The 26517-nt window shown below is 37.8% G+C and overlaps 1 protein-coding gene across 1 annotated transcript in view; it reads right to left on the reverse strand.

Moving 5' to 3' along the window:
- The window catches only part of LOC113667828 (protein RRP5 homolog), a 36411-nt gene extending 10306 nt beyond the window's left edge, over nt 1–26105 (reverse strand). The window contains exons 1-38 of the mRNA XM_089196770.1: nt 26014–26105; nt 24892–25009; nt 24559–24696; nt 23873–24046; nt 22723–22893; nt 21857–21959; nt 21594–21697; nt 21227–21298; nt 20943–21068; nt 19746–19946; nt 19277–19344; nt 17949–18005; nt 17512–17572; nt 16798–16944; nt 14152–14357; nt 13416–13524; nt 12936–12986; nt 11984–12181; nt 11037–11111; nt 10822–10917; nt 10004–10072; nt 9598–9763; nt 9414–9466; nt 8861–8942; nt 8313–8455; nt 7730–7840; nt 7009–7079; nt 6187–6285; nt 5628–5727; nt 5202–5284; nt 4486–4548; nt 3826–3949; nt 3287–3370; nt 3061–3163; nt 2428–2611; nt 2017–2076; nt 1548–1579; nt 1228–1339 (exon numbers count right to left, since the gene is read on the reverse strand). Of these exons, the coding sequence (XP_089052896.1) occupies nt 1228–1339; nt 1548–1579; nt 2017–2076; nt 2428–2611; nt 3061–3163; nt 3287–3370; nt 3826–3949; nt 4486–4548; nt 5202–5284; nt 5628–5727; nt 6187–6285; nt 7009–7079; nt 7730–7840; nt 8313–8455; nt 8861–8942; nt 9414–9466; nt 9598–9763; nt 10004–10072; nt 10822–10917; nt 11037–11111; nt 11984–12181; nt 12936–12986; nt 13416–13524; nt 14152–14357; nt 16798–16944; nt 17512–17572; nt 17949–18005; nt 19277–19344; nt 19746–19946; nt 20943–21068; nt 21227–21298; nt 21594–21697; nt 21857–21959; nt 22723–22893; nt 23873–24046; nt 24559–24696; nt 24892–25009; nt 26014–26069 (4070 nt within the window). The 5' untranslated portion in view covers nt 26070–26105. The remainder of the gene's footprint in view (nt 1–1227; nt 1340–1547; nt 1580–2016; nt 2077–2427; nt 2612–3060; nt 3164–3286; nt 3371–3825; nt 3950–4485; nt 4549–5201; nt 5285–5627; nt 5728–6186; nt 6286–7008; nt 7080–7729; nt 7841–8312; nt 8456–8860; nt 8943–9413; nt 9467–9597; nt 9764–10003; nt 10073–10821; nt 10918–11036; nt 11112–11983; nt 12182–12935; nt 12987–13415; nt 13525–14151; nt 14358–16797; nt 16945–17511; nt 17573–17948; nt 18006–19276; nt 19345–19745; nt 19947–20942; nt 21069–21226; nt 21299–21593; nt 21698–21856; nt 21960–22722; nt 22894–23872; nt 24047–24558; nt 24697–24891; nt 25010–26013) is intronic.
- Nucleotides 26106–26517: the final 412 nt, after the last annotated feature.

Consider the following 26517-nt stretch of genomic DNA (forward strand, 5'->3'; position numbering starts at 1 on the left):
ATTACGCGATCTCATTGCGTGATTTTGTCAACTATCATAAACTGTTTGAACGCGAACATGATAGTCAGTGATAGTGAATGATAGCTGAAACTATCATCGATTGTAATCTACTATTATGACCATTCGAACGGGGCTTTACACGAGTATTTAGCGCACGGTTTGGATCGTCTTCTGATCGATTTGTACGCTAGTATCTCGCGCATTATTAGAATTCTCTCTCGTTCGATTATTACACTAGTATCTCGTGCACGATTAGCATTCTCTCCAGAGCCCAGTTGTGTAAAGGGCGGATAACACTATCCAACGGATAAATCGCTATCCAGCAGATAAGTAATAGCAAAACGTATAGCGTTATTCACCGGATAGAGATTTATCCGGTGAATAGCGATATCCGATCTTCGAACAAACGGGGCCAGATCGATTGTTATGCTAGTATCTCGCGCACAATTAGAATTCTCTTTTGATGATTGTTGTTAGAATCTCGTGCACCATTACCATTTTCTCTTCATCGATTGTTACGCTAGTATCTCGCACACTTTTAGAATTCTTTTTGATCGATTTTTACGCTAGTATCTCGTGCATGGATAGGATTCTCTATGGATCGATTATTACGCTAGTATCACGCTCACGATTAAGATTCTCTTTGATCAATTGTTACACAAGTATCTCGCTCACGGTTAAGATTATCTTTTATGGATTGTTACACTGGTATCTTGCGCATAGTTAGGGTTCTCTTTCTCTTCGATTCTCACACCAGTATCTCGTGCACAGTTAGGATTCTCATTTGATCGATTGTTACGCAAGTATCTCGCACACGGTTAGGATTTTCTTCCGATTGATTGTTACGCTAGTAACTCGTGAACTATTACGATTCTCTTTTGATTGATTGTTATGCTAGTATCTTGCACCCTGAAAGGACTCGCTTTCGATCGATTTTTTCGTTAGCAAGAGATATTTTTGTTGGCATCTCGTGCACTATTAGAATTCTCTTCTGTTTGATTGTTACGTTACTATCTCGCGCACTGTTATCATTCTCTACTGATCGATTGTTTCGTTAGTACCTCACACTCTGTTAGAATTCTCTTTTGATCGATTATTACTTTAGAACCTCGCACACATGCAGTGAACATTCTCTTTTGCACTCGGTCCGTACGTCATGACCACGAGCCAAATATTTTCTCGTGCGGCCTTCCCACTCAAGCAATTAGTATATATATGATATATTACCTGACAAAGACACCCACATCAGAACAACTCTTAACAAAGCCCCGGATGATGTCCCCTTCTTTTAGATCACTTATACTGTTGATCTCGCGATCCTCCTCGTTAGTATTTGCAACTGTACAGAGAACCCAGAAAAACAAATCAGATGGAACAAGTCGTATACTTCTTAATTACAGTGTTGTTAGATTATCAATGAAAGATACTTTCGGACATGACAAATTAGGACTAAAAATAGAGCTCTGGAAATACCTTTAATAATGTAAAATTGAAATTCTTCCGACAAATAACGAAAAAAAGGATACACTCAGTAAGAATTCAGTTACCTTCCTCGTTTATTGTTGCCACTGCTTGTGTCCTAGCACCCAATAAGAAAAGAAAAAAAAAAACATAGCTATTCAGTTAAGAGTTCCAGTGGACCTGAATAATTTACCTCTTTTACTTTCGGAGTAAACAATAAGTGAGTTCTCCCCGCAATATCAATACAATGACAGGTAAAAGTAGAAAAGTTAAAGAGGAGAAAGAAAAATACTTACCAGGGGAATTCGTTTGATTAAAAACTAGATTCATAGAGCTCAAGTTATAAGGGGTTACGGGGAAAATATTTCTCTAGACCAGTTTCTATTTATTGCTTTAGCATGAATAGAGTCTCCGAACGATTCCAAACCATTTCATTAGATCGCAGACTCCACAAAACAACACCAAAATGCAACCCTTGGATAGTGACTATATCTATTCAGAGAAACAAATCGGCAGAATATGTTTACTTGTGACAAGACACGTGTTTGTTCTCACCTTGAAGGTCTAAGTGACAGATCAAATTCGTCTTTGCTTTTCGTTGACAGGACAAAACACCTATATATTGAGGCAAGTATTGATCACTGATGTACAGCCTATTTGACTACATTACATATAAATTCTCTCTTCTTGGACGTCCCCATCCCCTACCCCCAGAAAAAAAACGCTTCTTTCCCTCCCCCTCCCCAAAAGATTGCTTGTCCACCTGCATAATAGCGGGTATTTCTTTTACAAAATATCGTTCTTAAGGAACGCAACAAAGGATTGAGAAAAATATCGACCCAACAGAGAGTTAGTGTCAAAAACGTAAACGCTAAGCCAGCTTAACTCCACCGAAGGCATGTGACTTTTTTAGCTTGAAAACCACCAATTTCAAGCGTGTAATGATAGACAAAGGCATTGGCTTACCTAACAAGCTGCATGGTTGTAAAGCTTTCCAAAGGATTTTCCTCATAATTGTCACTGAGGTCTGTGAGACCAACCACACCATATTTGTACATGGGAAGCCGGACGAGGAGTCCTTGGTCGGGAAAAATCTTGGCAACCTGGCCTGTTAACACTTGGGTGACCTCGATTTTAGATCCAGCTTTGACTGAAGAAGTACAATGATTAAGTTTAAACCGTTGAATTTCACCCCTATGATAAATCTGAGTGATGGTTCCTATACTAAGTGACGGGAAAAAAAAGCCAAAGAAAAATTTGGCGGGCTAAAACATTTTCATTGGCAATAATATAGGCACGGCCAAACATGATCGCTATTTGCAAAAGCAAATTGTTGCAGTATTGTAATAGAATATGTGTTTATTGTTCATCGCAGTGTAAGATAGGAGATGAACTTTATTCGTTTGTCTCAAGATGGAGTCACTTTGGATGTTGATCGCTGTTGATGTTGATGCGATCAACATCCAAACTGACTTCATCGTGGTATCAGTATTGTTTTATGGCTCTCGAATGTTCCAAATTCATCAACCAAACCCCGTTGCGCTCCCAGATTCTGGTTTCATCTAACTCGGAGACGACTTATGACTGAAAAGTTCTCACCATTGATTGAAAGGTCCACCAATTTTTTTTCTTCATCCACGCTCAACACCACACATCTGTATCCATCTCCAGGCTTGAAATGAGTTTTAAGGGACTTCAACACCTGAAAGCGTAGCAAATGAATTAACTGGCACAATGACATTTAACAGAAGCTACGGTTATGAAGAGTCAACAAGTAAATCGCTCATAGTTTAGGACAGCGTATTTGCGAGTACCTAGCACTTACCTCCAAGTCAGACGAGGCGTGTAAAAGCGCTACTCTTCCGTTTACAGCTGGACTCAACATCATCCACACGCAATAATCTGTAGCCTATCGATCAACAAAAAGTATCAACAGAAGCAACCTATGAATGTGCCACTATAAAATCATTTCACTCTTTGGACGCGTATCGCAAAACCCAAACCAAAATAATTACAACAGTCTATCAGAGCAGAGGAAAATGTCACATGGAGCCTGTGAGAACTGAAAAGCAAACAAAAAACTATTTAATGCGCGGGAAAGTGCGTGAGACGGGTCGCGATTGGTTTTGGATCTAATTGGTGGAAAAAGTGGTATGTGTTTTTTTTGGACCAATCGTATGGCGAAGTAAGACAAAACCAAAGTAATCCTACATTAATTCTGCATTCAATTGGAATTACTCAAATACGAAGTTCTCAGGATAAACGCGTCCCATCCGCGTGTATCCTGAGTACAGAAGTAATGACTAAAGAGATACAGTAGATACAGCTATCTTCACTGCCTATGATAATTATATTGTCACGTACCGACTTCACATAGCAATTTACTTCTTCCCCAACTTGGTAGTCCACAAGTTTCTTGTCAGCTCCACCCCCTTCAGCATTTCCATTTGAAGCACTCTGCTGATCACTGCTGACTTCTAATAACTCACTATCAAAAGTGGGGGCAGCGACAAGACAAAGATTAATGACGAAACGTAAATTAATCTAAGGTAATGTCCCAAAAAAAAAACTGCAACCTTGTCCGTGTGCTTTAAGCACCAGTCTAACATTCTCTTTACCAGGATCTCTCTTCTCCTACCCGTCAGCAGGGCGAGAGTGAGGGAAACAAGCTCTCTCTCTCTCTCCTTTCCTCCGAGGGCGGAAGAAAGAGAAAAACTGGAAACGAATATAAGCTGATTTGTTCTCGGTTTCCCCGATTTCAATTGCATGGCGGCGCTTGCTTGGCTCTCTGACCAGTGAGCATGAAATTCAAGTCATCATGTATTATATATCATATATCGATCGACTAACTCTTTTCCAAAAATGGGGTTTTCGCATTTTTAAAACGAAGCATGAGGCCACGTTTAAGAAAATCGTAAATTCTAAAACAGCAAGACTAAATAACATCTACTTATTTAATGTAAAAAAAAAAACATTTTACATAGAGAACGACCACAAAATATTCAGTACACTATGCTAGGTTACCTGGGTTTCATTGTCAGCTCGGCTACAGATTTAGTGAAATTGGTGTGCGTTACTGGTAAGTACCTAAAACAATAAATAATATTGCGTAAAATGAATATCCAGTACCAAAACCTACATAGAATCTTTTCAAAGATTGACGCCCTCAATTTGAAAGACATAAAATTATTTCTTCAACCAAAATTTTGCCACGCACAGGATTGAAACAGGCAGACCGTTTATCATAAACCACTGACGTATGGATCAGTTTTCAATTGACAATGAGGGTCCAAAATAAACTGGTATTGCATTGGTTTCGCAGCGGTACGCTCTTTGATTGGTCTGAGAAACGCACGCTGCTTTCTCAACCAATCAGATACAAACGCACTTTCCCATCCAATCTAACGAAAAGTTTCAACCAACCGTAACTTGTAACCATAAACGTGGTTAGCCACGTTTTCCTGAAAGCGTTTTCTTGAAAGCTGTTTACTCAATTCGAGTTTTCATTGATTCTTCCTGATATTTTCCTTCGTTCTGGTTACCCTTGGCGATTAATTTGCTTTTGGTTAAAAGACACTCGTTTAAAAAGCGCTCTATCATTCAATTATGAGACCTCTTGACAGAAAGCTTTACATTACTGTTTTATCACCAGTCAACACCTTCCAGAAAAAAAAAATTTGGATGTTTGACAAAGCCCGAAAAACTGACATCATATCAAAGATCATAAACTAAGAATTTACTTGTGCGTCTTCACGTCGCGAAATCCAAGAATCTTGACTTGAATTTTATCCCCATTGTGGAAGCCCTTCAGTGGTGACTCTCCCTTTAAAGTAAACATACAGTAATTAATTAACCCTTTACACCCCAACATCAGTATGCACATTCTCCATACTGCTCTTTACACATTTCCTAAGGTGCTGACAAGGAGAATTTGTTTAACAATCAAGAGCTTCTTTAGTTGGTGATCATTTCCTTTATTCTCATGACCTTAATGTGTGATTAAGGGGTGATATTGTGAGGAGAAATTATATGCTTGTCACTCTAAGGTGTTAAAGGGTTAAACCTTAACACCTCAACACCAATTTGTAAATTATTCAATGTATTGTAAGGCAAGTTAAACTATTTCAAAACGTCAATTGCTGAAAAACACCAATACGTTTTCTTACCTGTACAACCTCATCCCAAATTTTTGTGACATGCACTCTTCCATGAAATTTCCCATTACACAAATTCACATTCATTTGAAGGTCCTTAACTGACTTCACCCTAAAATAAGATAACAGTTTACTACGGGTTTAAATGACAGCCGAAAAATCGTTACCGTACTTTGGCGACGCATTGAGAAAATCGCCCAACAATGAGTCTACCAACAAAGAAGTAAGTTTTCATCTTTCATACATGTCCTTCCTTTTCAGCAAAGTCCTTCGCGCGAATTAAAAAATTTTTGTAGACGTGAGCGCGATGCGTAAAACTTGGTGCACCCCGCTCCCTGAGGTCTGCGCTCCGCCCTAACATCAATTTTTTTTTTTCGATGAAGTTTTTTGATTCACGCGACTGACTGTGCCGAAAAGGAGGGACTGCGCGTAGTTTAGTGTTTGCATTCCTTAGCTGACCGACCGACCGACTAAAGAGATAAGACGTGAATAATATGCGAAACACCGTATTTCTTAACTAATTAAGGACAAATTTACGCTTCTCATAAAAAAGTAACATATCATCACTCACTGCGCTGTGGCAATGGCACCAGGCACGACATTTTCCTTTCCAATTTGTTTTTCTTGAAGGATCACTAAAGGTAGAAGGCTGTCGTTCGCTTTGACTGGTCTAAGCGGAAACAAGTTAACAAACAATCAAACAACGTTATATTTTAATAGTTGTGTCTAAATTTTATTTTACTTGTGAAGGCTTCAACTGACTTAAATAGCACTTCTGAAAACTGGACAGTGCATCTTATACGCTGCCTGTGCGCCGCGAAAAACTTGAGGCATCCAACAAGGGCACTTGGTGTAAACCTGCTCGCAGGTTAGAATTTTCACATTTTATAAAACAGGAAGATAAGGTATTGTGACACTTGTTAGAATTTCTAATCATTGCAATTTCCAGTTTCGAATATTTTTTTTTTGGTCCGGATTTTGGCAAAGTGTCACATCGGGTGACCTCTTAATGGTCATGTATAATTTTATTCCCCTGGACTTATTTCATGAATTTTCAGCCGACGCCTCTGTAAGGAAAAAAGGCACATCCAACTAATAAATGCACTGCTGCCCATTGAAATCAGTTTTGAAAAACTTAAAACTAAGCGGAAGAAAACTGGCATATCATGATCAAAGTAAAAAAGGACACAAACCTGAGGTAAAGTTTAGGTCCCGGTTGTTCAAGGGGCTGATAACAATATCAACTGGATAAATATTTATCCGGTAGACAGCGCAGTACGTTTCGTCAACACTTATCCGCTGGATACCGTTATCCGCCCCATGAACAACTGGGCCTAGATCACGTCACTTTACAGAGAGAAATAACTGTGGTAGAGCGCGCCCTATCCCTTACCTTTGTACTATTGAAGAATATTCTTGTCCCACAGCAAATCGCTTTGATGTATCTCTGATGTCGTTCAAATGCTACAACGCAAAAATTCAAACAAAACTATGATTAAACTTAAGCCTTCTTTTAACTCTTTAACCACTGAGAGTCACTAGCATCACCTCGTTAAGGTCGTGAGAATAACGATGGAAAGGACAACCAATAGAAGAAGCTCTAGATTGTTAAACAAATTCTCCTTGTCAGCATCTAAGGAAATGTATGGAGAACAGTATGGAGAATTTGCATATTGATGTTTGGGTGTAAAGGTTTAATCCGTCACTTAAATGCATAACACCGTAACCTACCCAGTTTTCACAAGGTCAAATATATTTATGAACTTGCCTTTGTTTTACGAAACAAGGGGGGAGCAAGTTTATCAAAAGTCCCGCGAGTTACATATTCATGAAAAGCTGTTTTTTTTATCCTAACATCTTTTTCTATTTTTCCTGCCGTTTCACATACAAGAAAGAGATAGTAATACTTTGGGAATTCAGACCACATATACGATTAGAAACGAAACAAAGTGGACTGGTGGTTGGGCTGAGACCCGCACAAATATTCCTCAGCTTTAGAGAATGAAATATGGCCTGGGGACTGTAAAGTTAACGAGACTTTCAACAAACGAGCCACAAGAAAAGAAATCACTTTGAACTGGTTCTGGGTAGAACGACAAATAATCTAGCCTCACCATTTTAGTAGGTGCATACGCCAGCTGGTAATTGTGTTGAGGAATCGTCACCACAATGTAGTTCTCCTTGATTAGTTGAACACAAGCCTTTAAAATGCGTCCATGTTTCAGCTACAAAAAACACAAAAGCCCAACATGCTGGTGTCTTTCCCAACCAAAATAAATTTTTAAATCCTCCAAGAGACAATTGCTTAGAGCATTAAATAAACAAAGTTAGAAGAAAGCTTTACGAAATGGCATCTTAATAAGAGATTTTTCCAACTCTCAAGATCTGATCAGCAATCCTCCCTTCGTGCTGCTATAAATTTTCCTCGAAAACGGTTACGAGAATTTGGCATAAAAAGTGCATTTTGACTGAGTTCTCTCAAACCAAAACTAAGCTAATCACAACAGCCAATCAGACCTACGGATGATATTACAGGCAGCCCGAGAGGAGTTAGAACACGCAAACTGCTTCGAGCGCGGAAAAAGCGATTGACCGAGTCGCGATTGATTGATTGGTTGAGAAGAAAAGGCGGGTGACGTGAAGCATTATCTTCATGGTGCTGCAAACCAGTCACCTCGTAGAATATGTGAAGTTTACCCTTTTTTGTTTTTCTTTCTGAGTCTCCACGGCCTTCCTTTCAGCTACTAGTTCTGGATTTAATGAGACAATCACACATTTCTTATCGAAATCCCAGTCCAAAACACAGCCGAACACAACTTCGCCTGGCTCACAGCTTACTCCTTAAAAGAACAAACAAAAACATTTGGGTGTGAAAAATACTCTACAAAGTCATGTAATATATCTTTTTCAGCTTTACAACTTGAGAGGCAAACGATATTGCTTAACTTTGAGAATTTTTCTATATAAATGCTCCACAAGTTTCAAAAGGAATTGTGACACGATTATGTAAAGAGGACTTCCTCGTCAAACTGTCTGCCTGCGTGGCAAGTGGTTTTGAAAGTGTTTTCATCCAAAATTAAGGTTGCAAAGCAGTAAATGAAGCAGAAGGACGTGCGGGTAGAGAGGTAAATTTTCTACGTCCTATTTCTCTCGCGGATTTTCCAAAAACTATCAGCTACACAGTCTCTCCGAATGTATACGTGAAATATGATAATACTCAGCAACAAAATTCCTAGTTAATATACCTTTGGCAAGCTGGTGGGGAGTAAAACCCTGAACGCCGTTGGCAAGCTGTAAAAGGATGCCTCGGAATTTCACACTAAGAACCTGAACACAGAAATAACGCAGAAGTATAAACTTTATCACAATATTACCTGGAGTGCCTAGTAACTCAATTTCATAATTGAAAGTATGCAACCCAATTGAAGCTCTTTATAAACATTTCTTGACTGGGGCTGGAAAAATGGTATTTTCAACGAGGAAAATGATATTCCGAAGTTTATAAAATACATGCAAAACTTTCAGCATCCTCGTCGGCTGTTAAGTACGTCAATAAATGTCAAAAAAGTGCGTAAAATTGAAAATGAGCGCAGAAATGTCACATTGAATGAACATTTAAAAAATACGAATTCGAGCTCGAGGAAGTTTCAGGTCGTTGAAAAATGTATGAGTGCTTATTTGTTCCGAAATGATCTCGAATCATTTGATCATCAGTACAACTTTACTTCAACATTGAGCATGAATAATGCTTCACTAAAAAAACAACATTACAAATTACAAGTCCTTCAATTTCCTCACCTTTGCCTCGACACAGGATCCTGGACCAAGTGAAAACAGAGCCTGCATGTCCTCTGTAAACAACAGAACCACAGTAGTTATGATTACAATTTACGAATGAATGGTGGAAGTCATGGCGTACTTATTGGTGAACACAGGAAGTGATCAATATTTGTTTAAAACTTGTCACCCTTACCATACACACCTGAACTGGACGCCAACTGTTGAACAATCTTCTGTCTCTCAAAGAGATAATTTTCCAACAACTCTACAGCAGGATCAGAACTCCCTTCAACGATAATTTCAGGGCAACAGTCGGACATTTTGAGGCTAACAAGAAATCTCTGTCTTTCTTCATCAATTTCAGTGACCTAAAATGCAGAAAGAGAGGACAAAGGAGGTGTATGTGTTAAAAAGAGCCCTGAAAACTGCTCTATCCTCGGCTCTATCTTAAAGACTCTCACTTAGCTTTACATTTTACCTCTCCCCGAGAAAGTAAACCTTCAGCAGTCAGTTGTTGTTAATATAATGCCGTGATTTGATCCTGAACAACATCAGTTAAATTAGTAGTAATGATCTAAACAAAATAAGCTGATTCGAATGAAGCAAACCTTTGCCATAACTGTCCGTCCAGTAGGAAAGTGAAAAGCGGGTTCTGACACAAAATGATCAGCAAGAAACTGAAAAAACAAAAAAAAACCATAAACATTCAAATTTGCAGATTGAAATAACAAAGGTGAGAGCAACCATACGGTAAATGAATCAGAAGGCATCTGCTACGTTCTAACCCCTTACACCCCAACATCAGTATGCATATTCTCCATACTGTTCTCTATACATTTCCTAAGGTGCTGACAAGGATAATTTGTTTAACAATCAAGAGCTTCTATCATTGGTGATCATTTCCTTTTTTCTTGAAACCTTTATGTGTAATTTTGAGGGTGATATTGCAAGGAGAAATTAGATGTTCATCACTCTTAGGGGTTAAAGGGTTAAGTGCAGATTAGGGTCAGTTTTGTTGCAATTAGGAAACGACGCTGCCCTCTTGAAGGACAATTCTCTCCCCAGGTAATAATTGGGTATTATTTATTATAAAGGAAACCTGCGTTTAACCTTAAAAGGATGAGGAGGAAGGGCAAGGGGAAGTGAAGACATTGATACGAAAGGGTGTATCTTGCAGCCCATACTCGGTGATCGTGGGGCAGAGAGAGGAAAATACAACGACGGTTTCGGTTAAACAGGCTTGACTTTTTGATCTCTCGTTAAGCGTTCTCAGCTTGTCGCAGCTCATTCAAGAGAGCTTCCTGTCAACAAAAAGCAGGCTTTGTTATGTGTTTGGTGTAATAATCCAACCCCCGTCTATGTCTTGTTTTTCCTTATGTGTAGTGTCTCTCAGCAAAGAGCGACGAAGAACGGCAAGGGTACTTACCGAGTTTGGAGCAAGCCCAAAAATTCCCGTTGAAAACTCAACGAACACTCCATAACTCATCACTTTTTTGACAAAACCAGGTAAGATCATTCCCACCTAAGATTAAAACAATGACATTAGTAAATAATACCCCACAACCGCTTTCACAACCACGTTATTTTCTCTCTGACCCCTCCCTAGTTGAATTGGATGTACTATAGCAACACTGTACTTACTTCGACGTCGTTAAAGCTGGTAATAAGTCTTTCCTCAGATGCAGCTTTCACAAGAGATGGTTTCAAAGAAACAGTCTAAGTTAAAGTGTGGTTAAGGAACTTAAAGTAATCCTTAAGTTGATTTTTGGCGCACTTAGAACTGTTAACATGCACCAAGTACCATCATACAAAGCACATTTACATTATTCATCACATGTACTGAAAGTTGAGAGATTCATATAACGTAGGGGAATGGTTACAAGTCAATGTATTACGATTTAAATCTAAGGAATAGTAAGGCGGGTCAACCAGTTTACTCTGTTTCGTTTCATGACATTTTCATCGTTTGAATTTCTTTCATAAATGTTAATATGTCAAAAAAAAAAAAATGAAAGGACCAGAAACTATCAGAACAAAAGGGTCCCCTGGTCGCACAGGCAAAACTGTGACGAGTCCCCAGTCAACACCAGCATGGCACTAACCCATCGATCCTTGCCCGCGTATGTTGCCCGGCTTTTAAGACGACTGGGGACGAGTAAGGGGAAAACCGCAACGAGCAGTTCACGAACAACCGCTACAATGGCCATCGCATTTTTAAACTCAAGAACATCCATTTTGTACAACTCCTTATCACCAGGATAGAACAGGACAGCGTCTAAAGTTCGAAAGATTAACCCTTTCACTCCAAATATCTCAATGTCAATTCTTCGTACTGTCTGCCATATATTCCTATAAAAAAATTTTTTCCTGAGAATTTGTTGTTGGATCAAGTGATAATCCCCTAGTTAACATTTTTGTTATTCTTATCACTTGGCTAGTCACTCCTGAGTTAGAGGGTTTACTTCATCTTTGGAATCTAAACCCTAAAACCTTAATTTCAGGCCTTATTTCACTATTGCTTAAGCAGTGTTCATTACTGCGAAAATCTATTTCAAACTCGCATTTTATAGTGTTATGAGTTAGGATACAATTTCCTGCCTCTTGTTCCTGCCATAACAAAAAACATTGGTCAATCTTGTTGAGGGTTTGTAGACAGAGAGGAGAGCCTTGCAGTTGCTGACATGATCTGATAAATGCGGAACTGAAAGAAATGCTGGTGCACCACTTGGAAGAAGTGCAACATCCAGCCCTTCCTCGCTGCTGTTCACTACATCAGCTTCTAACAACTGTACAGGAGGCAAGCACGAGAATATTATACGGATTAGAACAATAAACAGTGCAAAAAACTACAAAACCAATGAAAATGATAGAGCACATTTGGGCTGATCGTCGTGAAACGTCGTCGCAATAGCAACCAGAACGAAGACAAATATCACAAGGAAGCATTGTGAACTCGATACAAATCAAAACAAAAACAAGTATGTTATCTGAACTTGCGGTAAATACGAACAACAACGTCGCCAATGATCTAAGTTTTATACAACTGGTTGGGAGATAAATGCGAGTTTTCTCGACCAATCAAAGGACGAACTTAAATTAAACCACTACAGTCCATGGAAACTTTGGACACCCCACTAAAAATTGCCCTTAAAAGAATGGTTAACAGTTCCCGTGAAAGGATAGTCCGTCAAAACTGGATCCTCATAGCTTGACTGAAGAAAGTCAAAACCCTTCCAGACATGTAAATTGTTTAAAAGTCAAATTTCGAGTCAAATTTCAAGTTAACTTTCGACACTTTTGAGTGGAGAAACTAAGGAGTATTTGCACAAGTTATTTTCACACGTTGACTAAACAATATCGAGAAGAAAAATATTTTTTTAACCGATGGATCATGAATTGTCACAAAGGTATAACAAGTCACTGCGCTTTACTGTCCTGTTATTACTTACAAAATATCCCAAAACTGTGTAGCGACGAACGCAACCACCAAATAAGATAAGAAAAATCTCAAGTGCTAAAACGTTTAAGTTATTTACTTACGGATGTTGTAATGTTGACATTTTCCAAAGCAGGGCCAGGCCTGGAACTTTTCTGAAAGTATGTAGAGAATATTGATTAACATGCAAATGTTCTGCTTTTTGTCAAACGCTGGCTTGTTCCGTCAGAAAAGACATGTTTTAACTTAAAACTAGTTACAAAATTTGGGGTGCACTGGTAAAAATGGGGCGAACTCTTCATTATGCGGGAGAAGTACATGCAAAAGGGAGCGAATGGGGCGGAACTTTCCGATCCTAAAATTGCAGTTAACTTCAGGATTTAACAAGGTTCCACCTGACAATTTCGTAGCATCCACCCGTGCTGTTCATGTACTCCACAGTAGGGAGAGGAAAAGTGAGAGTTATTTACCTTGCCCGAGAGGGTGTCTAACTTACGCGAGTCTGTTTAACGAGGATTAAACATCCATCACTTACAACAGTTGTAGAAAGCAAGGCCGGAGTTTGTGATAATTAGCAAACATACCTTCAACGACAGCCTTAACCTCATCTGGTCTGGCTCACAACTCAACACATGGCACAACACGACTTGTCCAAGGTAGAATGCACTGCGAGGATCAGTATCGGCCGGAATCCTGTTCATAATCACAATTGGATACCAAAGGTTAAGTCTTTAAGGCCAAGTAATCCATGACTGGTGAGACTCTTTTTCGGTAGCATAAGGTAACTAAAGGTATTCCCCGCCCCCCTCCACCCGCTGGATGGGATCCTTGGATTCCTCGTCACCGAGGAAATCGTTGGCTATCGTGGTGTCAGGTTTCTCCAAAGTTCAGCTAAGGGTATTTATACTTTTGAAGGGGGAGGGGGAGGGAGAGGCACTTAGGCATTAAAGTGTTTAGCTCAGGGACACAACACAATGAGCCAGTCAAAGCTTGAACCCAGACCTTTCGATCTAGGGTCCAGCGCACCAACCAATCAGCAATGTTTAAATGAGTATCGAAAGTCATGAAGGACTACTTTGATTGGTCCAAAAATTTCGCCCCATCCCCTTTGCCAATCAGCAGGGCCGCACATCTAAAACCAATCACAACTTGTCCGATCGCGTTTTCCCGCGCTTTAGGGAGTTCGCTTGGTTTTATCTGTGGCTACCATATCAACTCTTATTTCCAATTTTTTTGCCAAAGAATCTTCGCATGACGAGGCAACTTCATCTTCCACGCAGTTTTAACTGTTTTTTGACTGTTTAAACACACTGTTCTCACCCAAGCTCACGTAGTGGCACCAAGCCCTTGACATTATTGTAAAATAATACAAAGCAGCCAAAGTCTTTGATGGCTACAACAAAGCCATGACAACTGACTCCAGGCTGTGCTTGAGAGTACTCAGTGATGATTGGAAGCGATGACTCTATCAGTGTCTTCTTGTGAGTGAGCAGCAAACGGCGTCGATCTGGCCAAACTGAGAGAACCTTCAAATAATTTTTAAAAAATCTTAGTACCCCAGCCTTAAAGTGAAACAATTGTGCTAGTTAAAAATACATGTTGAAGACAACAGTCTGTAACTGAGTGCAAGAATCAATCCGATGAAAGAGAGTGCCCGAGATACTATTGAAACAATTGCATGAAAGAGGAATCCTCCGACTGCGTGAGAAACTAAACAAACAATTGATCGAAAGAGAGTCCTTACACTGCATTTATCCTAAAGAATTAATCAAAAGAAGAAGAGTTCTCAGAGTGCACAAGATACAAACAAAGCAATGGAAGGAAATAAAATCCGTAAAATGCGAAAGACGCAAACGAAACATTCGATTAAAAGAGAATCTTCAGAGTGCACAAGATACTGACGAAATTATTGAATAAAAAAGAATGCTCAATGTGCGCAAGATATTATCATAACATTCGACCGAAAGAGAATCCGTTGAGTGCGCGAGATACCGACGAAACAATTAAAGAATGACAATCCTAAGAATGCGCGAGATATTGACGAAACAATTCAAATAAGGACAACACTTAGAGTGCGCGAGATACTAACAAAACATTTACGGGGAAGAGAATCCTCAGAGTGCGCACGATACTAACAAAACAATTGAAAGGAAGAGGATCCTTTCAGTGGCCGAGATACTAACGAACCAATCAGTGAAGGAGAATCTTAAGCATGCCCGAGATACTAATCAAACGATTGAATTAAAAAAGAGATGAAAGGGAATCCTTATAGTGTGCGAGAGAATCCTTCAAGTGCGCGATATACTAACATAATTATCGATGAGAGAAATCCAAGGAGTGCGCCATATACTAACATAACAGTCGATGAGAGAAATCCTAGGAGTGCCATATACTAACGGCACATTCGATGAAAGAGAATCCTCAAAGTGCGTACTAAGCTACCATGACAATTGATGAAAGAGAATCCTTAGAATGCGCGAGATACTATCGTAAAAATCGAATAAAAGAGAACCTTAGAAAGTGCGATATACTATTCTAACAATCAATGAAAAAAAATGTTAAGAGTGCGTGATATACTAACGTAGCAATCGATCAGAGAGAATCCTATATTACAGTACGCAATACACTGAGGTAAAAATCCTCGAAAAAGAATACTGAGTGCGCGACATACTAACGTAACAATCAATGAAAGATAATCCTCACAGTGCGCGATATACTAACGTTACAATCGATGAAAAAGAATCCTGAGAGTGCGCTAGAGACTAACGTAAAAATCTATGAAAGATAATCCTTAGAGCGCGCGATATACTAACGCTACAATCGATGAAGGAGAATCCTTAGAGCGCGCGAGGTACTAACGTAACAGTCGATGAAAGATAATCCTCACAGTGAGCGATATACTAACTTTACAATCGTTGAAAGAGAATCCTTATGTTACGCGCTATATTAACGTTACAATCGATGATTAAAAGCCTTTTGTTGCGCGACATACTAACGTTACGATCGTTGAAAGAGAATCCTTATGTTGCGCGACATACTAACGTTACAATCGTTGAAAGAGAATCCTTATGTTGCGCAAAATACTAACGTTACAATCGTTGAAAAAGAATCCTTATAGTGCGCGATATACTAACGTTACAATCAATGAAAGAGAATCCTTAGAGTGCGCAAAATACTAACGTTACAATCGTTGAAAAAGAATCCTTATAGTGCGCGATATACTAACGTTACAATCGTTGAAAAAGAATCCTTAGAGTGCGCAAAATACTAACGTTACAATCGTTGAAAAAGAATCCTTATAGTGCGCGATATACTAACGTTACAATCAATGAAAGAGAATCCTTAGAGTGCGCAATATACTGACGTTACAATCAATAAAAGAGAATCCTTAGAGAGCGCGAGATACAAACTTTACAATCAATGAAAGAGAATCCTTATCGTGCACGAGATACTAACGTTACTATTGATGAAAGAGAATCCTAACAGTTCGCGATTTCCTAACGTTAGTATCGATGGAAGAGAATCCTGAATGCGCGATATACTCACGTTACAATTAATGAAAGAGATTCTTTAGATTGCGCAGTATACTAAAGTTACAATCGATGAAAAAGAATCCCCAGAGTGCGCGATCTACTAACGAAACAATCGATGAAAGAGAATCCTTATATTGCGCGAGATACTAACGTAACGATCGATGAAGGAGATTCCTCAGAGTGCGCGATATACTACCGTGAAATCGAGTTAAAGTGAATCCTCAAAGTCAGGATCGTTCAGTGTAGCCCTGTTCTGCAGTGGAATACAGTGGCATATTTTGCGCAATCTCATGACCTCATTTGGTAAAATGACATTGTAGTAGAATAGCAATTGTGAACTACTCATAGAGTCCCTATAATCTTCTTTCTGATCCATGACAGAATTACAGAATTAAACATTTCTCAATAAAAAGTTTCCCGCACACTTACGTACCCTACATTTAACAGTTTTTCCTTCTTTTAATTTCTTCTCTGGATGTTGAAGATTTATATCCGCTAAATGAAGTGTACGACACAAGCCTTTGATGTGGTCCGTCAAAGAGACAAACATTCCAAACTTCTCTAAGTTCATTATCTTTCCCTACAAAAAAAAAAGAACGTATAAAAATATCATTTTGAAAAAATCATTGAAAGGTGAAAGCGAGGAGCTATTATGACCAGTAATTTAACTGACTGCAAAGTTTTTAAGCTGGTATAGTGGTAAGAGGACCGAGTGCAGTATATTTTGGTCTTTTAGTTGTATGGCTGATACACAAGATCACACAGCAGCAAGACACAGTCCAATTTATTAATCACCAATAAGACTTTTGAAAGAATTTGAAGACACAAAGTCCTTATACCGATTGATCAAAACTATGAAAAATCTTTAAGAAACCAAGGAGCCGCTGGTGAACTAACAAACTAACCAACTAATTTTTCCCACAAGAAAATGAAACCAAAACGCCAACTAAAAAAATTAATATGCAAACAATGCTTCCTATTCAATTGCTGAGGCATAATGCACACGCTGCCCTCCTACTGCTAAAAGTTTGCTAGAAGTCTTCATGTAAAAAGCAAATAACGCCACTTGAGTGGGGAGAGTGGAAAAGAAAACAACCACCCGACAAAGAAGGAAAGAAAACCTTCTAAGGGCTAACAGTCATCTTACCTTAACCAGTTCTCCTGGCTTGATATCACGATAACTCAAAAATGGTTGCTCAATGACAGACCTTTGAACAAGAAAGCAAAAAGAAGTCTCTATATACATGTACAACTGCATTGCTGTATCTAGGTGTCTTAATCATTTTGAAGATATTGCAAGAACCATTTCACTAACGTTAGGTTTGCACGAATGTGAGTCAAAAAGAAAGGAAAAAAAAGGTTACTGAGCTGATTGCAAGAAAAGATAAGATCATCAAAGAAAGCATCAACATCGTTTATACAAACATGTTCATCGATGTGTTTTAATAACAAAGATGAAGTGCAGGGCAATTTAATTCGTTAAAAATAGAACAAGAAGAAATTCAAAACAGTTAAACTGAGTGGCATAAATGTTGTTATATATTCAAGCAGTTGCATGAACAAGCAAACAACTCAAGAACTCACCTTTCCATAGTCAGGTTAACCAAGCCATCCAGCGAATTGAAACCAAGGATACGGCACCTGAAAGATAATATACACATTATTAGAAATGATGAGTGAAACCAGGCCAAAACAAAATATTTTTGAGTGCAATTTGATGTTAATAAGCACAAGTAAAATTTTCAAAGACAACAAAGTTTCATGAGCCCATAGGGCAAGTGCAATTTGTTGTCCTTGAAAAATTTACAAGAAAGTGCTTCTTGCACCAAATTTTTTAACCCTTTAACTCCCATGAGTGACCAAGATAGAATTTCTCCTTACAATATCAATACAATATTAATCAGATAAGTCTGGAGAATAAAGAAAAATATCAATTTGGGGATAATTAATTGACCAAGTGCTAAATTCTTTGAACTACCATTATAAAAGTTGTATGGTTGACAGTAAGGAGAATTCCAAATTTGATCCAGGACTTAAGGGGTTACCTGATAGTTTTCCTGCTATTGATGTTTACTAAGTAGTTGACTCTTTCAATCCCAGATGTGATTAACATTTAACTTCTCCCTACAATATCCATACATTTAATCCAGCAAACAGGTAATGAGAATACACAAACTCATCTGGTAGAAGTTGTTGTCTTGATCTAACAACAAATTCTTGTAACTTGTTTAAAAGGAAAAGCATAGCAGCTAAAGGGGCGAATTATTAATCAAATCTTGGTATGTTGACAAAAAGTGTGCAGGTTTCAATTCTTGAAGATTTTGTAAATAGTCCTTGACCACGTATAAAGTTCTCCCAGAAAAAAGGTTTTGTAAATTAAAATGCTACTGAATGGAGAACTCTGGGGAACTATACTAAAGGTAGACGAACATGTACGATTTTAGCTTGATTCTTGTTTTTATTAAGAAATCAGTGAAAAAAAATGAGTGCACTGAAAGGCTACAAGATGAAAATATTACAGTTCCTTCAGTTCAGATATTGTTTTGCCACCTTCAGTTAATCTTTTACACCTTTACATCAGTATGCAAATTCTCCATTCTGTTCTCCTTTCATTTTTTAAGGTGCTGACAGGAAGAATTTGTTTAACAATTAAGAGTCTCTCTAGTTGATGATCATTTCCTTTACTCTCAACACCTAAATGTTCGATCAATGAGGGATGAACTTGTATGGAGAAATGGGATGCCAGTCACTCTTGGGTGTTCAAGGGTTAAAGAAAAAATCCCAAAATTAGGTTGTATCAGAAATTTTGGTAATCTGGAAACACAACCATTTTTTTCCTCCACAACACAAGTTTTTCCAATAAAAAATAAAACTCCTGAAAAATTATCATGCTAGAAGGTGATTCAATTTACCTATGAGTGCTTCCAACTTTATACTTCTTTCCCAGTTTCTCCACATGCTCATCTGACACTCTAGAAATCTAAAGTCCAAAATGAAACAATGTCAGCAGCACTCTCAGGGAAAACTGGTAATAAACAAAAGGTTCCCCATCTTGAGAGGTCAAAAGCAAAGGTGTAGATCTCACCAAGGAATGGTGTCATTTTGATGGGCAAGACAATCTATCCTACATGTAGGATTATAACCAGGGGGATTGGCAGGTCTGCATCTGTCATTTCAAGCATTTTGAGCAAATTTGACCATTGCCTTACACTGTAAACCTTAAAAAATGCATCAACCTGAGCAAATCTAAAAGAGACAAACCTTATAAAATTTCTGAGCCCTGAGTAACAATAATTTTGACCATTGTTAAATGCAGGTTCAAAGGAGTACAGTGTGTGTATCCACGAGGTTGAATCTCTTTCACTAGTTTATAAAACTTACATGAGTAAATCCAAGAATTCCATCTGACAAATTCAAAAATAAACCCATTTTCTGATCAACTCTGAACACAGCGGCATCATCAATGACATCACCAACTGACCAATGACCAAAGGTTGCAGTTTTATGGAGTACAGTTGTCTCTTGAAGGCTTACACCTACTGTCTTCTTATTGGCATTCACATACAGAATGCGACATTTCACCTGTCAATACACCAAAGAAGCAAACAACAAAAGAAAAGATGCATTAGGGAGGAACTAGGGAGGAACATATCACACAACATGTGTACCAATGTGTACCAATATGTGTCAATGTGTTCCAATATGTACCAATGGGTACCAATGTGTGCCAATGTAAACTGATGTGTTCCAATATGTGCCAATGTGTGCCACTGTGTACCTTGCCTCATAGTAAACTGTACTTTTTTCATAAACAGGTGATTTAATTGGATGGCTACACTTCATTTGAAGGTCTTTCCTATGGAAAGACCTTCATGTAGGATACATGTGGCTTTCAGAATTTTTTTTCAGAAATTGTGAAGTGATTTCTCACTTGAAGTGATAGCCATTTTTTCAAGACCAAGCAATCAAATTCAGTCTATATAAGAAACAAAAGTTTTGAGCTTAAGCAGAAAGAGTTTAGGGCTAAAAAAAAAAAAAGCACCCTTCAATGCATATTAACTTGGATATATTTTGATGAACCAAAGTCTTCCATTCGTTTTTGAACAAAGTCCTACAGCATCAAAATCATTAGAAATTTAGCTGATAATCTAATTTGTGATAAAAGTTGTTTTCCTTAAGCCTTTAGTTCTTCATGTATAGTATACCATTAAATTAAAAGGGAATATTTCTTTGTTGCATCCAATTTTCAAATAAGCACTGCCCTTGAATAAGTGCCGCCCTGAAGGAGCAAAAATTAAATAAGCCCTAATTCTCTAATTCCAAGAAAATACGGTATACATTAAAACAACCTCATTGGTTAAATTTCACTCTAAATGTGTATTATACAAGATGGAGTAATGATTGATACTCAAAACACTAGACTTTCATGACATTTTTAGGGGTTTTGGTTACACACCCTGGGTATAAGTGTACCCATCTTCCACTAGTTATTTATATATTGAAAAAAAAAAAGGGGAAAAAACTGTAGCTGGGAACTATATTACATAGTTAGTTATGTGTGACATCATATCTAATAACCTTTTTCTTCAATGGATAGGTTTCTTCCAAATTCTTTCCATCCCCACCACAGTTTGGAAGATGAATTATGTCAGCTGATCCTTCAAATCCTCCCAGAAAATCCAGGATCAGACCACTCTGAGTCACCTGTGTAGTAACAAAAGTCTTTCTTATGAGGACAGTGACATAACTAGCACAAATATGTGGAGTTTTCCAGGATAGAGCACTTTTTTATTGAAACGTGAAAAAACCAAACTCCAGTCAGAACTAAGATACAGTATATATCACAAGGACTAAGATATTACCTGAGTTATAGATGCTTTGACAAGCATACCAGGAAGAAGTGCTGAGAACTTCAATTTCATATCCTCTGTAATCTACAACAACAACAAACTTTTATTGCTCACAAAAATGCTATTAATGAAAATAAAACTAGATTTTAATTTAACCAGTTAGTTATATTTAGTAATTATTACTTTATAATTAACAGGTGAAATTAAAAGGAGTATATTTTAATCATTATTGGAGGCTAGAGGCTAAAGGAACCATGACAGCATTCAATAGTATTGGTAATAAACATTTTAAAATGTAATTATGTACAAGGGATCATTAACATAAGCCTTGCTGCTTACAGCTGGTGCAGTAAAGTTGTTTACAGTGACATGTACATACCATTGCACCTTGAACCTCATCTGTGTCCACGCTGACTGTTATGATTCTCTGCTCTTTTGTCACAGACTTAATTAACAGTGAAAGGGGATTCCCCTCTTCAAATTCTAAAAGGAGCAAAAATTATAAATCATTATAAATTATAAATGACAGAAACACTGTTCTATGAAGAGTCATCTAAAAAAAACATACGCATGGTGTGTGTACTTAAGTATGTGGTTTGTGCATAAGCAAATTACAAAATCCCAATTAATTTCAATTGATACCTCTGTTTAGACTGGTCTTTGGTAGAAAAGCTGTTGTGTCATCAATGCCAAATGATATGAGGTAGCCATGGTCTTCAACACTTTTTACAAACCCTGAAAGGACCTACAATTTTTTAAAAAGGAAATTAATGTTTGCAACTGATTAGCACAATTTAGCCACTTTAAATGATCTGTAAGAAGGCACTTGATGTGTTACTCAATCAGAACAAACCAGTGAATGATATATTGCTCAGTTCTCACTTAGCTAGAAGAAATGTTCACAAAGATGTTAATCACCCAACATACATGATCAATAAATAGCAATCATTTATGTGGTACATGTACAGTAGGTAGCTACATGTACAATGAGTGGCAAAAGTCTTAGTGCACTGTACCATAATCTGAATCTTTTCTACATCTTTCATTCATCTCCCTCTTCTCCTTCATTTCAGTTGCCTAGTGTTTGCATTAATGCTCACTAATTTGAGGCAACATTGCTTGGGGGGAGAAAGGGGAGAAAGGGGAGATTTAAATTTTAATTTATTTGAGATTAATTATGTTATCTATGTTTATTATGCTGAGTGGAAGGTTATCAACCACCCAGTTAGGGGAGGTATACCAACTTCCTCTGCCACTCATGATATATACACAATGCACGCATAATTGGAACATGTAGAGCACTGGTCCTGTACATTGTAGTTGGCCATTCACTCAACTTAACCACGGGTTCCAACCCCTTCTGGTCTCCCTTCTTAGGGAACATATTTGGATGAATATGCTGCAATTCTTATCTGTATTGACTTTTTAATGATGAAAAAAGATAAAAGTACGCATGAAGGGTAAACATCTCTTATAATCCAATGATTATCAATTCTACATGTACTAACCATCCCTTGCTTTAAAGATAACTTGGTGATGCCACTATTAAGCTCTTTAGGATCCACAGATAATTTGATTTTCTTTTTTCCAGGTTTTGGGCCTTCAGTTTCCAAGACTGAACACTGCACCAGAGATCCTACTGTAAAGAACTTTGCGAGCCCTGGGAAACTTGGTGTGTCCTGTGATAAAAAAAGATAGAGTTTTCCTGTACGTGATATCTTGCACTTACAAAACAGCAAACAAATGATGTCTTTTCTAGTCTAGACACACTATAAAATTAAAAAGTCCCTGGAAAAAATAAGCTTAAAGAAATTCAATGTGATGTTTTTCACAATAAAATTTACTCACATGTAGTCAGTTTTATTCACAAAACACAACATTTCACAATTCAAAAATTCAACTTTCCATTCTCACACATCATAAATGTCACCTTCACAACATAACATTGCCTGTTAGCAAGGGTCAAGTACAAATTTTTATCATAATGTGTGCCTGGGACATCTGTGATCTTCAAGAATCTGACTAGTGCCCAATAATTTCATTATTCCCTTCACTCCTGAGATCTCATTCAATTCTCCTTACTGACTGTCATACACTCTGTATGACAGAGTTTCAAGAATTAAGTATTAGATCACTTAACAATCCCAAATTGATATTTTTCTCTATTTTCATCACTTGTCTGTTTGATATTGAAGAAATTTGAAATGGTTTCCGTGTTTACACAGCCTGATATAAACATGCGGGAGGTTGGGAGAACACGAGATAAGAGTAGGAAACCACGATGTGAAGCAGAGTGGTTTCCAGTTTATCAAGTGTTCTCCCAACCTCCCAAGTGTTTACATCAGGCTATGTAAACACAGAAACCATTTTACATTTCTTAATTTATAAAATAACTAATGAAAGAGGAACAAAAACCGTGTTTACATACATTCATGTAAAATGGTTTTATGGCCAATCAGAGCACGCTTACTATTTGAATTATTTTATAATGTGTTGTTATTGCAAGGAGGAAATGTGTTGGTCTCTCATGGAAGCTTAAGAGTTAATTTACTAATTTTAAGGGGGGGAGGGAGTCCTGAGTTCAACATCAAAACTAAAACAACCCTTGATAACATATTTTTGGATGTTGGTGCCTTGCAATTTAAAGTACTCTCTAACCTCTGTGTTTCCACTCTCATCAACCTCTAAGATGTTCTTTAATCTCTCAGTGATCTTCTCATTTATGTTTGTAATATGAACAAATCCACCCAAACCATTTGGCAGACTTATAGCCATGTCATATTCATTTACTTCGCGGATAGCTCCCAGAACTTTCATTCCCACATAGAGTTTCTGTAAGACATTTAGAGAGCAAAAGTATTGAGCATGTACTAAGCTTGTCAAGAGTTTAGGTCTTTAATTAACCCTTTAACTCCCAAGATCTGATTGTTAATTCTCCCCTCTACCTGCTACACATTTCCTTGGAAATTGGTTATGAGAATTTGGTTTTCAGTCAAGGTAACATCTTGTACCTGATGAATTTTAATATTCTCATCACCTGTTTGCTAAATAGTGTATGGATATTATAAGGAGAAGTTACATGTTAATCACATCAGGGAGTTAAGGGGTTAAAAGTTCTGTGATAGAGATAGGCCCTTCATGCCACAGTCTTAAGGGCAAAGTGAAGACCATCTCAAATGTATCAAAGCTCCCTAGAATTCCTCATATCCCATTGGTGAAACAGCTGCATTGACATGCGTTTTAACCCTGACTAAATCACACTTAGCCCCGTATATGCTTAACATCAAAATGGTTGATAAATACATTGATAAAAAGTATAAAAAGGTCACAAGACACAACTGTACCTTGAAAGTCAGAGTTTCCACAAACTTTGATTTAGACTTCTCTATAAATTCAGGCTTGCTATCATCCACTTCAGACTTCTTGGGTTTCTTACTTTTCTTTCCACTTTTTGGGAGCAATTCTGGATCTACTGAAGACTTCTACAAGTAACAAGGTCAAGCATTCAAGGTCAAGGGTTATGACTACATGTATTCTCAATTTTAAAAGCCTTTAACCTGATATTAGTTAGATTTAGAGCAAAAATCTAACTCTTGAATTATTTTCATTGAAAATTTCTCTAATGGGAAATAGATTAATGAATTTGTCATATTTGATAATCCAAGTTGTTCCATTACCCCAAACAGAACATCCTTCTCAGCCTCATTCTTGATTTTCCTCACTTCAAGTGGACTTAAGGCAGAAGCACCACCACGGGGAAAGTCAACTTCCTCAGCATTTCTTTTGTCAAAAAAGCTATTGAATAAAAAAAGTGATGAGCTAAGATAATAATGCTAATATCAATAATAGTTGGGATAACAACAACAACAACAACAACAACAATAATAATAATAATAATAATAATAACAGCAATAGCAATAGTAAATGTGAAATTTTACAATAATAACAAATGAAACTGAAAAAAAGAATAGATATTACACTGAAATAATCCAATAAGCCCCCTTCCTCCCTTTTTCCCCTTCATAACATTAAATTTCAAAGTATTCATTCCAGCTGGGCAAACAGGTCAGTAGAAAACGCATCCTCCACCATAGGACTCTCATCTGGACAATTTTTCTAGAGAGCCACTTCCTGTCTAGAAGCCTTACCAAGTAGTCATAAGACTACTTCTGACTTATGTGAGCAAATTAAGTACAAGTATATTTGCAGTTACAAGTCACAGCATTTTAGCATGAAGTTCTAAAAAGTTGTTCTGCATTTGCTGCACAAATAAAAGAGATTGCTACAAATACATGCATGCAAACAAAGGTAACAACTGTTTCACTCAGCGTTATGCCTTGTGAAAACCGTTATACAGACATGCACATGCAATCACATCCCTTGATGTTAACATTCGGTAAATGAGAGTCAACAGTTTGGAATCTGCCATGCTCACAACATCTTAGGATGATCACACTGGTGCATGTACGAATCATAAGGAAGCACACTTCACTGAGGGCTGATTTCCAAGTAACATTCACGACTTTCTGAGAGATTGCTTTCATCGACGAATCTTCGGTAATCACTGAAATTCACTTAGGCTAAAAATTGTTGACTAAAAGAATTTCGATTTCAAACTTAAAAGCTCCAGTCGCTTTCCGAAAAAACACGTGGGTTACCAAAACAAGCTCACATGCACTTATGCAAAGGCTTAGGTTTCAACTGTGTTAAGGCAGGTAGATCGCTACTCATAGACCCAAAATAATATTATGGTTCTTAACTTTTTAAGAAAATCAAACTGTGCTTTTGTCTTTACTAACCTTGGTGTTTCAGGTTTTTTCGAAGCGCGTTTTTCACGACCTATCTTGGTCGCCATTTTGCTTTTCCAAAATGTAGTACCAGTCTACTTCGGTTTCCTGAGAGGACTATAGGCATGCAATGCATGCACGCGGACCTCAGGGGATATGTAGAAAGTATTATTGAGAATACAAGGTGCAATTCCGTCTTAAGCCTCTCGCGCTGTCGACGCTAAGGCGCGCACATAAATGACTAAAATTGCGAATGTTTTTAAAGATGTATTTTCAAAGTCGTTCGCTTCCGATTTTTAAATGTGTCGGTCAGTAAGGAAATAAAACAGAGTTCTCATGAAATAAAAACATCATACCACGAAAAGAGATTGCACGATTTTTATTCACGAGTTGCGATGCATCAAAAAACTCAATCTTTCTCTGCGCTCACACGTTCGTTTTTCTATGCATCGCTACTCGTGAATAAAATCGCTCGTGTGCACCTTCCATGAAATAATCTGTATGTTTCCCAAAAAA

Source organism: Pocillopora damicornis, chromosome 2, assembly GCF_964200805.1.
Source record: "Pocillopora damicornis chromosome 2, jaPocDami1.2, whole genome shotgun sequence".
NCBI lineage: Eukaryota > Metazoa > Cnidaria > Anthozoa > Scleractinia > Pocilloporidae > Pocillopora > Pocillopora damicornis.